Source organism: Podarcis melisellensis, assembly GCF_964234715.1.
Source record: "Podarcis melisellensis genome assembly, chromosome: 4".
In the NCBI taxonomy this organism is placed as follows: Eukaryota; Metazoa; Chordata; class Lepidosauria; order Squamata; family Lacertidae; genus Podarcis; species Podarcis melisellensis.
In genome coordinates this window covers 46,576,009-46,593,473 of record NC_138531.1, presented here as the reverse complement: position 1 = coordinate 46,593,473, position 17,465 = coordinate 46,576,009, and the positions used below count along the sequence as shown (strand labels likewise).

The 17,465-nt window shown below is 39.4% G+C and overlaps 2 protein-coding genes across 4 annotated transcripts in view; both read left to right on the top strand.

The window, feature by feature from the left end:
• Positions 1 to 300: 300 nt before the first annotated feature.
• Positions 301 to 17,465, top strand: part of RPGR (retinitis pigmentosa GTPase regulator) — a 37,086-nt gene continuing 19,921 nt past the window's right edge. For 2 of the 3 annotated variants that reach the window (XM_081908958.1, XM_081908960.1), the window contains exons 1-13: positions 301 to 457; positions 2,151 to 2,276; positions 3,694 to 3,786; positions 4,832 to 4,894; positions 6,187 to 6,345; positions 7,493 to 7,642; positions 8,304 to 8,462; positions 9,868 to 10,023; positions 12,094 to 12,218; positions 13,017 to 13,202; positions 13,875 to 14,061; positions 14,940 to 15,046; positions 16,094 to 16,159. In XM_081908958.1, coding sequence (XP_081765084.1) covers positions 316 to 457; positions 2,151 to 2,276; positions 3,694 to 3,786; positions 4,832 to 4,894; positions 6,187 to 6,345; positions 7,493 to 7,642; positions 8,304 to 8,462; positions 9,868 to 10,023; positions 12,094 to 12,218; positions 13,017 to 13,202; positions 13,875 to 14,061; positions 14,940 to 15,046; positions 16,094 to 16,159 — 1,719 coding nt within the window. In that variant the 5' untranslated portion in view covers positions 301 to 315. Of the gene's footprint in view, positions 458 to 1,903; positions 1,956 to 2,150; positions 2,277 to 3,693; positions 3,787 to 4,831; positions 4,895 to 6,186; positions 6,346 to 7,492; positions 7,643 to 8,303; positions 8,463 to 9,867; positions 10,024 to 12,093; positions 12,219 to 13,016; positions 13,203 to 13,874; positions 14,062 to 14,939; positions 15,047 to 16,093; positions 16,160 to 17,465 lie in introns of those variants that run through there. The other variant, XM_081908959.1, reaches the window with a different exon arrangement.
• LOC309368768 (uncharacterized protein) overlaps positions 16,234 to 17,465 on the top strand; it is a gene marked incomplete at its 5' end in the record, with an annotated part of 4,719 nt that continues 3,487 nt past the window's right edge. Inside the window, 2 exons of the mRNA XM_081909077.1 lie at positions 16,234 to 16,257; positions 16,756 to 17,463. Coding sequence (XP_081765203.1) covers positions 16,234 to 16,257; positions 16,756 to 17,463 — 732 coding nt within the window. The remainder of the gene's footprint in view (positions 16,258 to 16,755; positions 17,464 to 17,465) is intronic.

The window sequence follows — 17,465 nt, the reverse complement described above, 5'->3', positions numbered from 1 at the left end:
ATTCACTCTTGGGAGTTCCTGCACCTCTTTTTCTAGGGAAAAAAGCGCTGGTTTTGAGAATAACATTGGCACAGCGAACAATGATCTAACGGGAGATATAAATGTGTAGTAAATGAAATGCCCTTGGAAAGTTTCCAAGTGGGAATGTCCCCTGTTCTCGGTGCCCACCATTTTGCAATGCTCATGGAGGAGTCTTGCTAATTGCTAATAAAAGCAATATTTTGAGGAGGGTTTTTTGTTTCTTTGGTTTTTTTAAAAAAGAAAACCTCTATGGTACTTGGAGAGGACGCTCTACCCCGGCTTGCAGGCGACTCTATGGTCGCTGCTCTAGCGGTCTCCGTTGCTAGTGGCAGGCGGTTTGTTTACTTCCGGGATCCAGGCTGCTTGCGCTTCCTTCTGTCTCCTAGGCGCCTCCCCCTCGAGCCTGTCATGGGGGAGGCCGATGAGCAGGTGCCCGGTGAGTCCCAGTCCTGTCCCCCCCTCGTCTCGGGAAGCTAGTTGGTTGGTGCCGGCGCCCCTCGCCTGCTTCTGTCGTCATCTGCGGGCCCCGCGAGGCGAGCGCGCGGCAGGTTCCCCGCCGCCTCCCTGTTGTTTTTCTCTCCTCTCCCCCCACTTTATTACCTCCGTATTGCACGGTAGAAGCAGGGAGAAGCGGGCAATTTGCTTCAGACTCAGGAGAGTTTGAACCCATTTCTAGCCCGTGCTTGCTCAGAAGTAAGTCCCATTTACTTCTTGGGGGGGACTTATTTCCAAGTAAGCAAAACGCCCTCAGTGTTTTCAGCCCCATTATGCAGAGTCGCACATTGTATTTTAGGGCGTTATTTTTAGGCCACATGTTTCATTCCAGATGAGTGAGGAAAATGATTAAAAGGTCAGATATAGGGCCTGTCACACACCTCTTCATGTAGTGTACAGTGGTAACCTGGATTACATATGCTTCAGGCAGGTTACATACGCTTCAGGTTACAGACTCCACTAACCCAGAAATAGTGCTTCAGGATAAGAACAGAAATCATGCTCCGGCGGCAGCAGGAGGCCCATTAGCTAAAGTGGTGCTTCAGGTTAAGAACAGTTTCAGGTTAAGTACGGACCTCCAGAAAGAATTAAGTACTTAACCCGAGGTACCATTGTATACTCAAACTGGGAACTCGCTCCCACAGCAGGCAGTGTGACTTGGAAGGCTTTTTTAAAAAGAAAGAATTGGACACATTCAAGGAGGATATGTCTATTCATGGCTACTAGCCAGAACGACTAGGCTCTGTTTCCATGGTTGGAGGCAATATGCTTCTGAATACCAGTTACTGGAAACTGCAGAAGGGGAGAATGCTCTTCTGCCTGGGTCCTGCCTGCCAGCTTCCCACAGGTTGGCCACTGTGAGAACAGGACACTGGACTAGATGGGCCATTGGCCTGATCCATCAAGCTCTTAAAATGTTCTTATTCGCAAAGACTCATTGAATTAAAGTGTGAAAAGTAACTGGTACCCACTTTTTTATTTTGGCCTCACCTGCTCCCAGGAAAACTTTTTAACAGAGCTATACTATTAATGTGCACTCAGAAGCAACTCTCATAAAAGTTCAGTAGAGTTTGCTCTGAGGTAGCTGTTTAGGATTGCAGCCTTTGTTTGTTTTCTTGCTACTTCTGTTTCCAATTTGAAATAAGGAATCTCACCTGTACCTAACAGCACTGCTTGTCATATCTGATAAAGTATTTGGACAATTTAATAAAATATTTGTCTCTATATTAGCAGAACTTCGGACACCAAGGCCAGAAAAGTACACCACGGATTTTGGAAAATTAAAATACCTGAAGGGCTGTTACATAGTTGTGTGTTTTCCCTTGTTCCAGCTTGTAGGTTGCAACCAATTGGTTCAAATTACAAGAACATTTTAGATTAAACATAAGAACTTCCTAACAGCATGAGCTGTTCAGCAGTGGAACAGACTGCTTCTAAAGGTGATACACTCTCCTTTTTTAGAGATTTCTAAGCAGAAGGTGAGTGTACCATAGCAGTGAATTTCCTGTGTCAGGACCAAGCTGAACTAGATTACTTTTGAGGTTTCTTCCAGATGCCATTTTCCCAGAAAAAATGCTATTAGGAGTAAAGTATGAAATAGAATTCAATATTTACGCTATTTTTTTCTTTTTTAGAATCAGGTGCTGTATTCACATTTGGAAAAAGCAAATTTGCCGATAATGTGCCTAGCAAGTTTTGGTTTAAAAATGATAAGCCTTTTCACATATCATGCGGAGATGAACATACTTCTGTTGTAACAGGTTAGTGTTTAAGGTTTTCCTTTAATTACTTTAGCAGCATTTCAGGAAAAACAAGTTAGCATTGTACTAGTATTTTTACAAATTCAAAATATTTTATTGTGAAGTTTCCTGTCCTGATCACATTGTGGTAGCAGTCTGAACCCACTTACTTGAGACTAAGACCTATTGTATCCAGTGGGATATACTTCGAAGAAAGCATGCATTGCATTGCACTATGAAGGCCCAGTCCTGAGGTAGACTTGGATGTTATTCAGAAGTAATGATGTTTGCAAGATGGTAACATGACCTTCCTGTGTTTGTGAAATGGAAGTCTTTATTTATTTATATTTTATTGAAGTAATTTCAATTAAAAGAAATTAATACAGAAAAAAGAAGGAAAAGTGAGGGGGAGAAAAAGAACAAAGATATATATAAAATACACACACACACACAAAACAAACACAATATAAGATACTCCCATACATTCTTATTTATATTAATATAGTGCTATTATTCTAATACTTACGTAAATGTGAAATGGAAATTTAGGTGTCTTTTCATGTTGAGATACATGCCATGAGCTTTGTTTGCATCTCCCTGGTCTAAAAACTTTAAAATGTATAATAAAAAAGCTGTTTCTTGATTAATTCAAAATTCAGTCTCTCGGTGATTTACTTTATATATATTTATCCAATATTTTCTATTCTCAAAGGACAGAGTTGGGTGACTTTATAATTATTGTCAGCCTGGATAGCTCAGTTAGAGCATGGTGCTGATAATGTCAAGGTTGAAAGTTCGATCTCCGTATGGGACAGTTACATATTCCTGCATTGCAGGGGGTTGGCCCAGATGATCTTGAGGGTCCCTTCCAACCATTGGAGCCAGCTCCATGGGGCCGTGGGTGCTTGGACACCCACAATAATACAATTGTGGGGACTGGGCACCCAAAAAGGCAATGAGAAAAGCCGGCAGGCGGCAGTGGCCCTGCCTCCGGGAGAAAAGCAGTTCAACTCCACCTTCTGCAGCCAGCAAGTGAGGCACCATTTTGGGGGGGGGGTATCTCTCTGCCTCTGAATCTGAGACCCTCCCTATGGAAAAGGGTGCCTAACTGGCTGTGGAGAGGAGGAGCCACCATCTCCCCCCACCACAATGCAGACGTGCAACGTCACACACACATGCCTGCACATAGTGTGTGTGACTTTGCACGTCTGCTTTGCTCAGCGGAGACCCACAATCCTGAGGGTGAGATGGCACCCCTGCTTCCAGCTCTACAATATGATTCTGTGTGTTTGTGTAATATTTTGCAGTATATGAAGCGTACATGATTATTATTTGAGCAGGGGAGGATCAATGGCAAAAGGCCAGCCAAAGTAATTTCGCATTTTTAGAGAACCTTAAAGTAAACTCATTGGTGATCACCCTTTTTTTTCCCCTGTAGAAAATGGTAAACTTTACATGTTTGGAAGCAACAACTGGGGACAACTAGGATTTGGAACAAGGAATACTGTCAACAAGCCAACTTGTGTGAAAGGTTAGTCTCACATGTGTGGTTTTATGACATATTATGCCGTAATTGAAAATGAGCGGAAGAATGAACTCAGTCGCTAATACTTATGGTGATTCCTAACACCGCTATTATAGTAGCTCTCACTACATTTGGGACATAGGCACAACTTTCATATGAGAACTTTTAACAGCTATTGCTCCACTTTATTTAAAAAGAGAGAGAGAGAAAGGAAAACAAAAGGCTTTTGAGAATTGAAATAACCACAGTTAGAATATAACCACAGACAAAGCCTTTCAATTACGATTTATGAAATAGTAGAAAAAGCTAAAGAAGAAGAAGATACATGCGACTTTTTTAAGCAACTTTACAAAGCGAGGGGGGTTTCTTTTGTAGAAGGGTAATGACACTGATAAATTATTTTCATATACATTTTTATTTAAGGCAAAGAAAAAACTAATATAGCTCTAACTCTTGACAAAATGCATAGTATTTTTATTTCTCCCATTATTTTAAGATTTAAGGTATTTGACAATACAACGTTTTCTCCAAGTATGGAAATAAATCTATTTGAAAATATGCCTTCTTTTATGTTACAAGCCCATCCTAAATAACAGGACATGTGCTGTTTCATGTGGTTTAAATTAAGAGGATGAGGAGTGAAAAATCAATGTTTTGGTTCGTTTCTGGCCAGGCACGCTTAAGCCAAGAGTATCAGCCTTGATTTACTCCCAGGTTAAGTGTGTATAGGACTGCAGCCTTAATGATCCATTATTATTATAAAAATGTCATTGAATTAGAACAGGTTCTATTTGCAAAATGGAATACCCGCAGCCAATAATACATTGCAAACTATTGCTCTAGAATGAGTTCAAACCTAATTTCAGTGGCTAATGCGCACCTGTGGGTTCCATGCTGGTAACTTCTAGACTGGAGTATAGAAGGTCTAGCTTTTTGCCATTTTCCCACTTACCACTGATTTATGGTTAGTAGACAGTATGTAAAGTTGGAGCTTAATACATTCAACAATATATATTTTTTAAATGGTAACCACTGTCTATTTAATCCTCAGCTTTAAAACCAGAAAAAGTAAAACTAGCTGCTTGCGGGAGAAACCACACCTTGATTTATACAGGTACGTCATCTATATTTGCACATCAAATATCTTATGGCCACTTTCTGTGCACATTCTAAGAAATAGTCAGAACCTTAAAAAAAACACAAAAAAACATTATGTGCACCTTTTATATTGAACAAGACACTTGGTCCATCTGCTGTAAAATGGCCAGATTTGACTGGCTGCACCTTTCCTGAGGCCCGAGACAGCCTTGGCACCTGAAATTCATTAACTAGAACATCCTGTGACTAAGTGTCATCTGTATGCATGCATAGTACATCTACATCTAAGTTGTGACCCTTCCTAATCCTCACTGAATAATTTTCAACTATCCTTAATAGAGCTGATTTTTTAAAAACAATATCTTGGATAAGATTTTGCTTAGAAGTAGCTAACCTGTTCAGTGCAGTTAACCCAAATAAACCTCTGTGGAGATGGTAATAGCAAGGAAGTCAGCTGTTTTCTTATTGTGAATTCAGGTAGTAAATCTGATGCTGCCATCCTACTGAGATGGAAACATGCAAGGTAGCTCCTGTTGATAAATTCCTGCAAGGTATTTATCATTTACAGGAAATTCTCCTTTCCTTATCACAGTAGAATTTAAAGTCATATTGTGAAATGAATAATTTTGAAAATATTTAGATCAGATTGCCATTCTTATGTCTGTTTTCCCTTGTAAATTAAGTACATTTTTCATTAAACATGAATTCATTTTAATCAGGACCAAAAGGTGTCAGGTTAAACATGAGAAAGGCACATGTTGTGGTTAATTAATGTAACGCTCGTCATTAACATTTGTAGTTTGTATGTTCGAGCAAGATTGCATTTAATTAACTTTGACCTGAGTACACATGCTAATTGATTCTCATTGCTAGCTGAGCCTTTACCTGTAGCGCAGGGGGGGGGGGGGCTAACTTGTGAATCTTCTGGTGTTGCTGAGCTACAGCTTCCTCTGCCCCATTTCAAATTGTCTATCTCCGAGGTTCTTTTCCTTCTGTTTAGAAGGGAAGGAATAAAACAAGTCATTCCCAATTGTAAATATTGATTTCCGGCCATGAGCAGAAACTACTTTTACTATGTTATGCATATTCCAGTAGTATATTTTTGGAATGTAGAATCCTGCTGCAGAGCGATGATTCTCAAGAACTTAAACAGGAATTTCTACAGGCAGTCTTTGAGCATTTGAGAGCACCAGGGATCGACCTTTTGTACATGGGTGAAAATAAACTTGAGCTGGTCTGATTTTTTTAGGTTTTGCTGTTGCTTCAGATGAGAGTGTGCTTATTCTACATGTGCTTTTCTGTGTGCAGAACAAGGAAATGTTTATGCTTCTGGAGGTAACAGTGAAGGGCAGTTGGGACTAGGTGACACAGAGGAAAGAAGCACATTTCATCTAATTAGTTTTTTTAGTAACCAGCACAAGATCAAACAGCTGGCAGCTGGATCCTACACGTCAGCAGCACTAACTGGTGAGCCCAACAGCTAACACAAATATTGTGTGTGTGTGTGTTTGTGTGTGTGTGTGTTATTTGAGGCCTTTTATATTTTCCAGTTGACTTTTGTGGAAGCCTGATAAAAAAATCACTTTGTATATATCCAAGGACAAATGTATTGTTGCAAATACTGGGTGAAAATGTTGACAATTTTGACAACTTGATACAAGTTTCCAGAAACATCCTTACTTGGTTCCTAGTTCTTGACTGAGGTACATCATTGAACAGCAAATGCTTTGCATTGCTTAACTCTTTGGAAAGTATCCTGCCCTACAGTTATTTATTGGGTTTTCCTATAATTTTAGGGAAACTTTTTGTGAGTATCCAAATATTATGAACCTATTTAGGTGTATAATAGCATATATTTATATTCAAGGGTGTCTTCATAGGCCCTTTGTAGCTTGACAGTTTGACTACTGCAGTCTCCTAGCTTTCAGATTGAACTGCTCCTAAATGTAGCCATTTTCTGTGTAATTTAATTTCATTGCTGTCTTGATTTAAGAGAGAAATAAGCTTAGATAGGAGGGCATAGCATTTAGCAATCTGTTTCCAGATACAACATGCTATTTCTCATGCATGGGGGGGGGGGTCATGGATCCAGTGAAGTTTTTACTGTGATTTTTGAAATTCAGCTCTCTATCATTTCATATACTATATTACAAGATGCTTTTAAAATTCCCCTCCACCAAACTCCTCGGGTTTAAAACACCCTATGTTGTATTGCAAGGACTGCATTTCAGGAATCACAATATTGAGGTGTTGCTGTAAATTGGAAATACCATGTATGGAGTGTGCTAGCTCCACAACCTCATTCAAGTTGCCCTGCACAATTTCAGTGGTGAGTGTCTCATGGAGACTTCTGCATGATGTAGAATGCTGGAAATCAGGATTCTAAACTGAATGGGGAGCCCACATGAGTAGAAGTAGGCTCTGTGCTCCATACAGTTGCCCTCAAACATGGGGAGGGAAAGGGGTTTTGCAAAGCACAGCAGCTATGATACAGTGACCACGTAAGCCCTGAATAGGACTTACATGGCCACTAGATCATGGATCCTGGGTTTTGTAAAGCCACCTTATTTAAATAAGTAAATAATACACTTACAAAACTCTCTTTTCTTTTAAGAGGATGGACAGCTTTTTATGTGGGGGGACAATTCCGAAGGACAAATTGGTTTGGCTGATGAAGCTAATGCATATGTTCCTCATCAAGTGGATGTTGGTAAACCCGTTTCCTGGATCTCTTGTGGATACTACCACTCTGCCTTAATAACACGTAAGTGTGGAAATCTGGAGAGATGCAGAAGTGTGGTGTACTTTCAATCATTAAATCTAATTATGCCCCTTATAGTAGTTTGGGATTAGATTACCTGTCATTACTTGGTTAAGAGTTTGGATTCTGTTTTTGCTTGGATATATGCTACTAATTTGGTGGTGGTCAAACGCTTATAAAGTATTGATCATGAACCTATTAATCTCTGCAAAAATGGTTTGGTCTTATTATTTGGGGAAAACATAATCCTTAACATACAGATAGCTGAGATAAATAAGCTGACAGATTCCGTATATAGAAGGTATGAATTTTGAGCATTAACTACTGTAGTGGGAAAATGGTAATGGAATTTATTGACTGTTGGAATAAGATCAGTAGTCATATAAAGCTGGTAATGAATTTATTTCTGTAATCTGATTTTTCTGCAATTTGTGCAGAGTTGTTGCAATATAGTTTGATGCCGATTAGCTTATTATTATTATTATTATTATTATTATTATTATTCTAGTGATGGACCTGTAATCTAAAAATAAAGTGGTGGTGTGTTTAAATTTAAATACAGCCCTGTCTTATAAGATACATTTGTCGTAAAGGAGACATGCAAAAAATGCCTCTTTTGTCCTAGCCTTAGTCTCAGTCTTGCTGCTTTGTTGTTTTCTTACAGGAGATGGAGAACTTTATACTTTTGGGGAGCCTGAGAATGGAAAACTAGGTCTTTCAAAAGAGCAACTGAAAAACTACAAGGTCCCACAACTTGTTTCTGGAATTTCTGGTAGGGCCAATAAGGTTGCCTGTGGAGGAGGACACACAGTAGCGCTTGCAGGTATACTAGCTTCTTGCTCCTCAAATTGTGGGCTCATGTTTTAATCCCCACAATCCTAAACTGCTGAATCGACACATTTAAATGGGTCCACCTACATACGACTCAGCATATTGGATGCTGTATGTCAAAGATGGTGGAGACGATTATAAAATAGCTGCTTAGTTTCTGTTGAAATGATTTAGCAGAATTAATTCGCAAGGTGTCAGTGGCAAATGGATGTAGTGATGGAAATTGCAGAGCAAAACTAAGTAAAGAAAAGCTATTTAAAAGTGATGGAAGAAGGGGCAGAATTGGCTAAGAAAAGGGACAGTGTGAAGCATCTATCTAGAGGCAGGTCCACACCATACATTTAATGCACTTTCAACACATATTTAAAACACACGAGTTCTTGGGAACTGTGGTTTTGCCCACACAGAAGTTCCCAGCATCCTTAACAAAGTATGGTTCCCAGGAATCCTTGGGGGAAGTCATGGGCATTAAATGTACATATTATGTGATTTAAATGTATGGTGTGGATCTGCGTATGATCAGTGGTCCTCTTATATGATGTAGAGTTTTAGTGCTGGGTTTACACCATTTGCACATATGCACAGTACTAGAACTAGTAGCTAAATTAGCTGTCAGTCTGGTGGTGATTTTATATAACCAAAGCAGAGACAGTGAAAAGCCAGCAACACTCAGGTCTTTGGCATGCTACTATTCAGGCTGAATCCTATGTGTTCTGGTTGATTCCTCTTACTGACAACTAGGCTGAGATGTTAGTGAGACTAGACCATGCATAAGGGAATGGGGTAAAGGTGTTTACTATTCTAAATAACATCTAACCCTCTACTGAGGCTTTTAAAGAGGTGTGGTTTTGTTTTGTTTCCTTGTTTTTTTGCTTCTGTATCTTCCAGCAGAGGGAGCTTTAATATTTTATTTAGTATAATATTTTGGGTTATGTAATATGATATTCTTTGAATGATATTATGGGTTTAAATATATTGGTTATTCTCATTTTTAAAAATCTCTCTCTCTCATTACTTTTATTTTTAAGTACAAGGCCTGGTGTATGCATCACATTGAACCATAGGCTAAAACAAAATGTGGTTTAGTGTGAACACATTGCATGCTGCTCAGTTCCAGTGGTGCTCCTCCTTCACTCCTGCTAATGTGTAGTAGACATATGAAATGTTGTTTCCTCCAAACCACAAGCAGAAAATCAAGAGCAATTCTTGGTTACTACTCAACTACGCATTGATGGTTGGAAGAGACATAACTGTATTTAGATGACATGACAAGTCACATTCTGCGGCATGCCAGGAATTGGGGAGGAACAGCATGGGAACTTTTGAGCAGTGTGCGCTAAGAAACATGGAGGATGGAAAACTATGGATATAATATTAATCTCATGTATGTTTTTCAGAGGGGAAGGTCTACACATTTGGCCTTGGCCAATATGGGCAGCTTGGACATGGTACATTTATTTTTGAAATTTCTGAACCAAAGATAGTGGATTGTTTGAGAAAGCATAAAATCTGTAACATTGCCAGTGGGGAAAATCATACAGCTTTAATAACAGGTATGTATGCGGTTAGCTGTGAAACGTATTTGCAATGCTATTGGTGTATTTTTGTGCATAATACAAAATTTTCCTGTTTTTAAATCTGCCAGGTCACAGAGAGATACGTAAAACTTTTCCTATGAAACATTTTAAATAAAATTTTCTCAAATTAAGACTCAGAACAGCTGAAAGGGACCCTCTGGGGCTCAGGGCAAGTTATATAAACAGAAACTCCAGGGAGTATCATTGAAGAAAGCAATGCTTCTATTGTTTGAATCAGTTGTTCCTGCTGAAGGGGCATTTATAAGTTTGACAGAGCCTTAAGCAACAGGGTGGGACGCGGGTGGCGCTGTGGGTAAAACCTCAGTGCCTAGGACTTGCTGATCGCATGGCCGGCGGTTCGAATCCCCGCGGCGGGGTGAGCTCCCGTCGTTCGGTCCCAGCTCATGCCCACCTACACTTTGAAAGCACCCTTAAGTGCAAGTGGATAAATAGGTACCGCTTTATAGCGGGAAGGTAAATGGCGCTTCCGTGTGCTGCTCTGGTGCCGGTTCGCCGGAGCAGCTTCGTCACGCTGGCCACGTGACCCGGAAGTGTCTGCGGACAGCGCTGGCTCACGGCCTCTAGAGTGAGATGAGCGCACAACCCTAGAGTCTGTCAAGACTGGCCCACACGGGCAGGGGGGGTACCTTTACCTTTACCTTAAGCAACAGGGGGACTCGGAAGAATATGTGTTTGTATTTGTTTGCAGTTCAGGAAAGCGGGGTAAGAGTGTCCTTTTGGTGGAATGGGGGAAGGAGATGACTCTCTGAGATTTTATAAGTTACCAAATATTTAATATGTATACATGGAGGTGACAAGACCCTGGTGGTCTTAAACATATTTCATAGTAATTCTTATCTATATGTGGTTTAATAAACAAAACAAAAAACCATGCAACATGTACAGCACAGTCCTATATTTGCCTCCTCAAAATGGATCTCAATAAATTCAATGGGGTATACTCTCTGGTGTGAGTATTGCAGTGACATTTGCTTAGTTCGTATTCAGTGGCCAAACCATGGGCTGAACATTGGGTCGTGCTTGAGGCTTGTGTGCTCTTTCCTCCACAATGTCTCCTTCACATTTTCTAACATATCCCTGGTGCAGGCAAGGCATAACTGGTAATTAAGTCTGAACTGAACAAACTGGTATGCCTACAAATTAGAATGGGAATCCATGGGTTCATGATGCATATGTGTGATTTAACCCATTCTTATGATTTTAATGGAAATTGCAAACCAGACAAGAATATCAGTGGCAGCTGCTGAAGTGCTTAGACAGGCTTAATGGGAAGCACTTTTTTCAGAAGAGTGCAAAACCTGGCTTGTAGTACTCAGTTACCAATCGTGATTATACATCTTAATTTAATGAAGTCATCAAGATCACTGAAAAAATCTCCACACTATGAGATAAATATATTCACCAGATGTGTTTTCCTGTTCGTATGCTAATTTTATTTTAGCATAATTAATGTAATTCAGAAGATACATGACCCTTCTGCTAATGATGCTAGCGGTTTTTCTGCTGCAAATCTATTTTCTGATCAGCTTGCCTTCTCTAGTTTAATCAGCTTGTATGTACTTCCTATAGATTTGGCTTAGTAGCTGTCCATTTTTCATGGCCTTAATGGTCCTAGTGGTTGATGAAGATTTAGTATTGAAGGATTAATACCTGCGTTGTAAATAGATGTTCGGGTTTTTAAGGTAAAATTGAAGAAGCGGGGTAATCCTGAAGGCTAGAATGCAATATCTACTCTTGATACTTGGAGCACTAACTCCTTATTTTTACTGGTTCAATGGTTCCATTAGGAAGCAATTGACATGGAAAACTTGAGAACGTCAACATTAGCCAGATTAACTTTTCTTTTTTTGTTTTCCTTCCTCTAGTGGAAAGACCTATGTTACAGGTTAAAATACTTATTTCAGAATTTTTGCTCTTGGAAAGAAAGTGATTCTCCTTTCTAATTAGATATTGTGGCTTCACCCACTGCTTTTTACACACTGCTGCATTACACGTTAGTTAACATGCTTCTTTCTCCACACTTAGAGAACGGCCTTATGTACACCTTTGGAGATGGACGGCATGGCAAATTAGGGCTTGGGGAAGAAAATTACACAAATCAGTTTTTTCCTACGCTATGTTCCAATTTTGGGGGGTTTGCTGTACAGTCGGTAAGGCCTCATTTTTTCTTCATGCTCTGAAATACTAATTCAGTATATCTCATGTTGTACTTAAAGGTACAATATTTAGAGGTCATTCATATGTTTATACCATGCTATATTCTTAAATTGTAGATGAGCACTGCAGACATTTGTATTTCTTGGTATTTTTAAAAAAATAATTGGTTTACTTTTTCTCTTTAGATAGAAAAATAGATTTGTATGAGATGTTTCTTCATGATCAAGGCCAGTGCTGTGCTATGTGCACTGTAAACTGTTTGAAGGAATGAACATCTTTAAGCAAATTTCTTAGATTCTACAGAAGATTCTTATATTTCCGTATAGCAGTTGGGATATAAACCTCTGCTACTTAATGGATTTTTTGACATCAAGGCTATGCCCAGCCTGTCACTATTTTGCCAAAATAATCATATTAGGGTGAGGTATCAAAACAAGTTTGCCAAAAAGGCACACTGTTTCTAGCCCTTCTGCAATTGCTTCACGGACAGAGTGAGGGTGAGTGACTTAAGTCTCCCTGAGACAATCACTTAGAAAAAGAGCACCACCAAATGGTAATCTCACACCAATATCTCATTTCTTTCCATTTAGAGTCTCATATTTGTCACGATGACCTTGCTCAAAATACTATGATTTGGAAATGATGCATAACGTGTTGAGGGACCGTAATGGTGAAAATTCTGAAGATTGTACCAAATCATTAGGAGTGTGCTTTCTGCTTAGGTTTCCCCTTCCTATGTACCTGCAAAGTTTACAGCCTCCATTAATCCCTGCATTGACTTTGTACTGTAGGTTTCCTGTGGTGGTTGTCACATGCTAGTTTTTGCCACACCGAGGCCTAAAGAGCTGGGTGAAACTCATGTGTCAGACCAAAAGGAACACCACTTGTCTGCTGTGGTCTCTGAAGTGGGTGGAGATGCATTAGTAATAGATACCTTCCATCGGACGTTATCGGCACGCTTGCGGCGGAGAGCGAAGGTATATTTTAAACTGTTTCTACTGAGCTTCAAAAAATGTCAAAAGACAACATGATCACACCTAGTTGCTATGCAACAAATCACCATCGGGGGCAGTCAAGGCTGTATATGCCAAAGGCGAAGAGATTTTTCTAGGAAACACTTGGAGGAGAACTGCTTGACTTTCAATATTAAAATCTCCAGGCAGCTGTACAAAAAAGTCCTGAGATCCAAGATGGTAAACCCTCCCTAAGTTTTTTTTAATTGAAGAGTGCTATGAAAATATCTGCATTCTAAGTAAATAAATAGCACATCAAACTTCCATACTATAGTTGACTGGTAATTTATTGTGGTAATAATTCCTTTATTATGTCTTTCTTTAACTGAACAGTAGGTGCAGCCTCTAACTTGCATGATTGTAGTTTTACTCATACATGCAGTTTGAACTTACTATAGCCTTGGTATTTTCATCTCTCCTGAATCTGGCCAGGGAAGACCCAGCACACATTGTAGATGATTTCCTGACTTCAAGCATTACTGCACTGTGGGCAGATTTACAGCGCTCATTCTAGGAAAATAAAAAGCAAACAATGCCCTCAATCCCTCAATCTACCCCTCATTGTATCACTGTTCTTTATTGGTTACCTTGAAGTGACTCAAAAGCTGCTATGCTTTCTTTCCCCCCTTTCACAAGGACAAATCACCGGAACAGGTTAACCGGCTGGTACGAACACTTCCTCCACTAGGAGAAGGTCCTTCAAAGCTTGCATCCTGTGCCATCAGCAACACTATTCCCCTTGGTGTACTCAGATCAAACCACCTTGACTCAGAGGCAGCTAATGGAAGTCAAGGCACCCAATCTGCTTTGGATGGTGAAACAGGTAAACTAATCACCAGCTTCTGTTATGCTCCCATCAATCATTTGTGGGGTTTTTTGAGCATCAGAGGTCCTTAAAACTGCAGTGCAATTATCACTTAGAGTCTCACTTGCAGATTAAATAATCAGTTGTGATACTGAGCAACATAAAGACAGGAAAAGTGCAGTACATCTACATAACCTGTGCAGGGTTATGTGATTGATTTTTTTTTCCTTTGCACCATGGCCTCATTTGCCTGCCACTGAAAACTTAGCTTATAGTTTACTGTGAGCATGCCAATCTGAGTGTTCAGAAGAAACTACAATCCCAGGCTTAGCATTATGTCTGGACCAGAGACTGTAGTTTGCTTTGCTCCATACAAACCAAGATCTGTACTTAAGTTTTGCTTTTGACTTACGGATTGTGGTTTGTTTGAGCAAAACAATCTGCTATATCTGGTTCAGACATAACATAAAGTCATGGTCTGTGGTTTTTTCCTCCCATGTGCTGGTAGGAAGGAGAAAATTGGCCCAGACTGCATGTTCATGGTAAACCATTAACTATTGTTTAACCAGACACGTGAACTGGGCCATGAGAGATCTGGGAATGGGGTCTCTGTGCTTTCTTGCTTGCTTTTCTCAATTAAATAAGCCTCCCCACCTCCATATTTGCTGCCATTTGACCCATAGGGCAAGCAAAATATGCAGGCATCATTATGGACAGAAAACACATTCTTCCTTTTATTGTATTTACTGAAACAAGATTACTCCTCCTGCCAGTTGGGACTGCCAGGAACCCTTCTGTTTCAGTTCTTTCTCGGTAATTAGAGGAGCATCCAGACTTCCTTTTCCGCAAATAAGTGCATACATGAATAACTGTATATCCTGTATTTTGTTTTAAAGGAGATAAGAAAGAGGAGAAAAATGATGCAGAAGAGAGCTCAACAGAAGATGATTCAGATGAAAATGAGGGTAGAACCCTTGGGAGCACCACAGATGTCTTGAATATGGTAATATTTATTTATTTATTTTGTCTCCACAGATCTCAGGGGGCTCACAACATAAAAATACAATATAAAAGCACAAAATACATGATAAAAACACGAACAAAACATCCCACAAACCAACAGCCCCCTCCCACAACCACATCTACTACTAGTGATTGTATTTATACTTTGGTTTGTGGCTGAGGTATAACCGTTTTCCTGTGGAGTGTCCGGTGGCAGTAGCAACAGCAGGAAGAGCACAGGAATCTTTCCTAGGCCACTTCCACACTCCACAGTTACAACATAGAGAGAAAATGGTTTAATATGGACATAATGCTCAACTATGGTTTAGTTTTGCAGGAATGGGCCATGGGCTTGTGCAACACATTTCTCCTCTCCTTCAGTATGACCACGAGGAGATCAAAAACGTTCACGTCTGTTTTCAGTTAATCACAGTTTAACACTATGATCAGCCTATATATAAACTGATTAATTTTCACTATGGTTTATTGAAACGACTCAACTTAATGAAAACTGTTACAAATTAAACCTGTTTTAGTAAACAGAAGTTAAGTCTAGCCACAGTTTAGCTTGGCAACTTAATACTAAACTGTGGTTTCTTAAAAACTGAAACAAGAACTTCCAGTCTCCTTGCAGCTGCTGGAGAAGGAGGATGTGGTGCACAAGCCCAAGTCCACTTTGGTTTTACTGGGGACCTCTGTAGTGTAGTATTTAGGTAGCAAGAAAATTTGCATAGTTGTGGGTATACGTTTTGCATTAATGTTAGTTAAAAGGATCAGGTAGGAGGGGATGGGAAAGACCTCTGCCTGAGATCTTGGAGAGCTGCTACCCCTCACAGTAGACAGTAATGCGCTAGATAGGCAACATGTTTTACCAGGCAGAAGACAGATTCTTCCATTGCTATAATTCTGGTACTTTGGGCATCAGGCAATTAGTCTGGAAGGTATGTTGAGATCTTCCAGTTAAAAAGCAGAGTTCATGAATGTGTATCTAATGTTATTTTGTTAGCTAGTTACTGTTATTTACTACTCATATTCAAATACTTTCCAGACCCATGTGATGAGAGTGAATCCTGATGACCATTCCTTAGAGTTAGCACCAGTACAGAAACAGAAGGTACTGGCAATTTATATATGTATTTTATCTTTTTATTTATTTGTTTATTTTTTTAAAAAAATATTTTATCTAAAATGTGCTATAAAACATTAACTATAGTAACTCTACTGATTCTAGTTTAAAAAAACCCCAAAACAGGTAAATTTTAAATATGCCTTAAATAAGAGTTGAAACAATTAAAACAATTTAATGCAGCTTTTGTTTCCGGGAACGTATTTAGGATAAGGGCAAATCTTTCCCCACACCAGGTTGCCTTTCTGCTTATTACTAACAAAAGGTTTATATACATTGTAGTTATTTTCAAAATACAATCTATTTTGACCAGTATACTTTTTCATCAGAGGGCTGCATTGGGAAAGCAGGCAGGAGAATCCTGCTGTGCAAGTGGAATTGTGCTTATGCTTCTCTGAATCTTGCCCATTTTCTTCTTCATCTTTTATATTACCTTCATTTATGATCCTCTTCCATCCTGTCAAGCTGCTTATATTCCTTTTTCATGTTCTGATTTATTTGCCTTTTGTCTTCCTCTCATTTTATTTGTAACACTCTCCTTTCTTTTGTCCCCCCTTTTCTTTCTTGCTTCCCATGCGGAGTAGAAGAAAAATAAAAATGGGAAACTGGATATTCATGGTAAGGGTGGGATGAAAGAGTCTGTTCCTCCCCAAGCTCAGAAGGGTTTGGAATTGGGTGGCACATCTTCTCAGGTGGAACCTACACATTCAGAGTGTCTAGGAAAGGATCCCAATTTAGAAAAAAGTTTTTACGATGCTTTTGTGAGGAAAATTAAGGCTGGTAAAAAGTACTCGAAAAGTAAGTCTGCACAGGCCATTACTGATAGGGCGCTGAAGCCTGACACTGACCAGACTATTAAAAAAGAATTTAAAGTAGCAAAAAAGGGAAAATTGGACCAAGTAAATTCTAGTTCAACACCTCAGGAGCTGCCATTCAGCCATGCTAGTGATGGTATGATAGAAAAACACTATGTGGATTGCCAGGAAAATAAAGCAGAAGCTAAAGTAGTGAAATCTGATAAATATGGCAAAATATATGTGCAAGGTAAAGAAAACAATGAAAAACAGAGAGAGTTTAAACACAAGGAGATATTTATGAAGCAAACAGCAGTAACTGTGTCATCATCTTCAAGTGAGGAAACTAGTAATGAGCCAGCAAAATATGTTCTTCAGATAAACCAGTATAATTATGGCAAAATAACAAAGAGAGAAATGGATGTAGAAAACAGAAATATAAACTGGGAGAAGGAGCAAAATAAAGAAAAGGAGTGTTTTGAAGATACCAGTATGCAAGC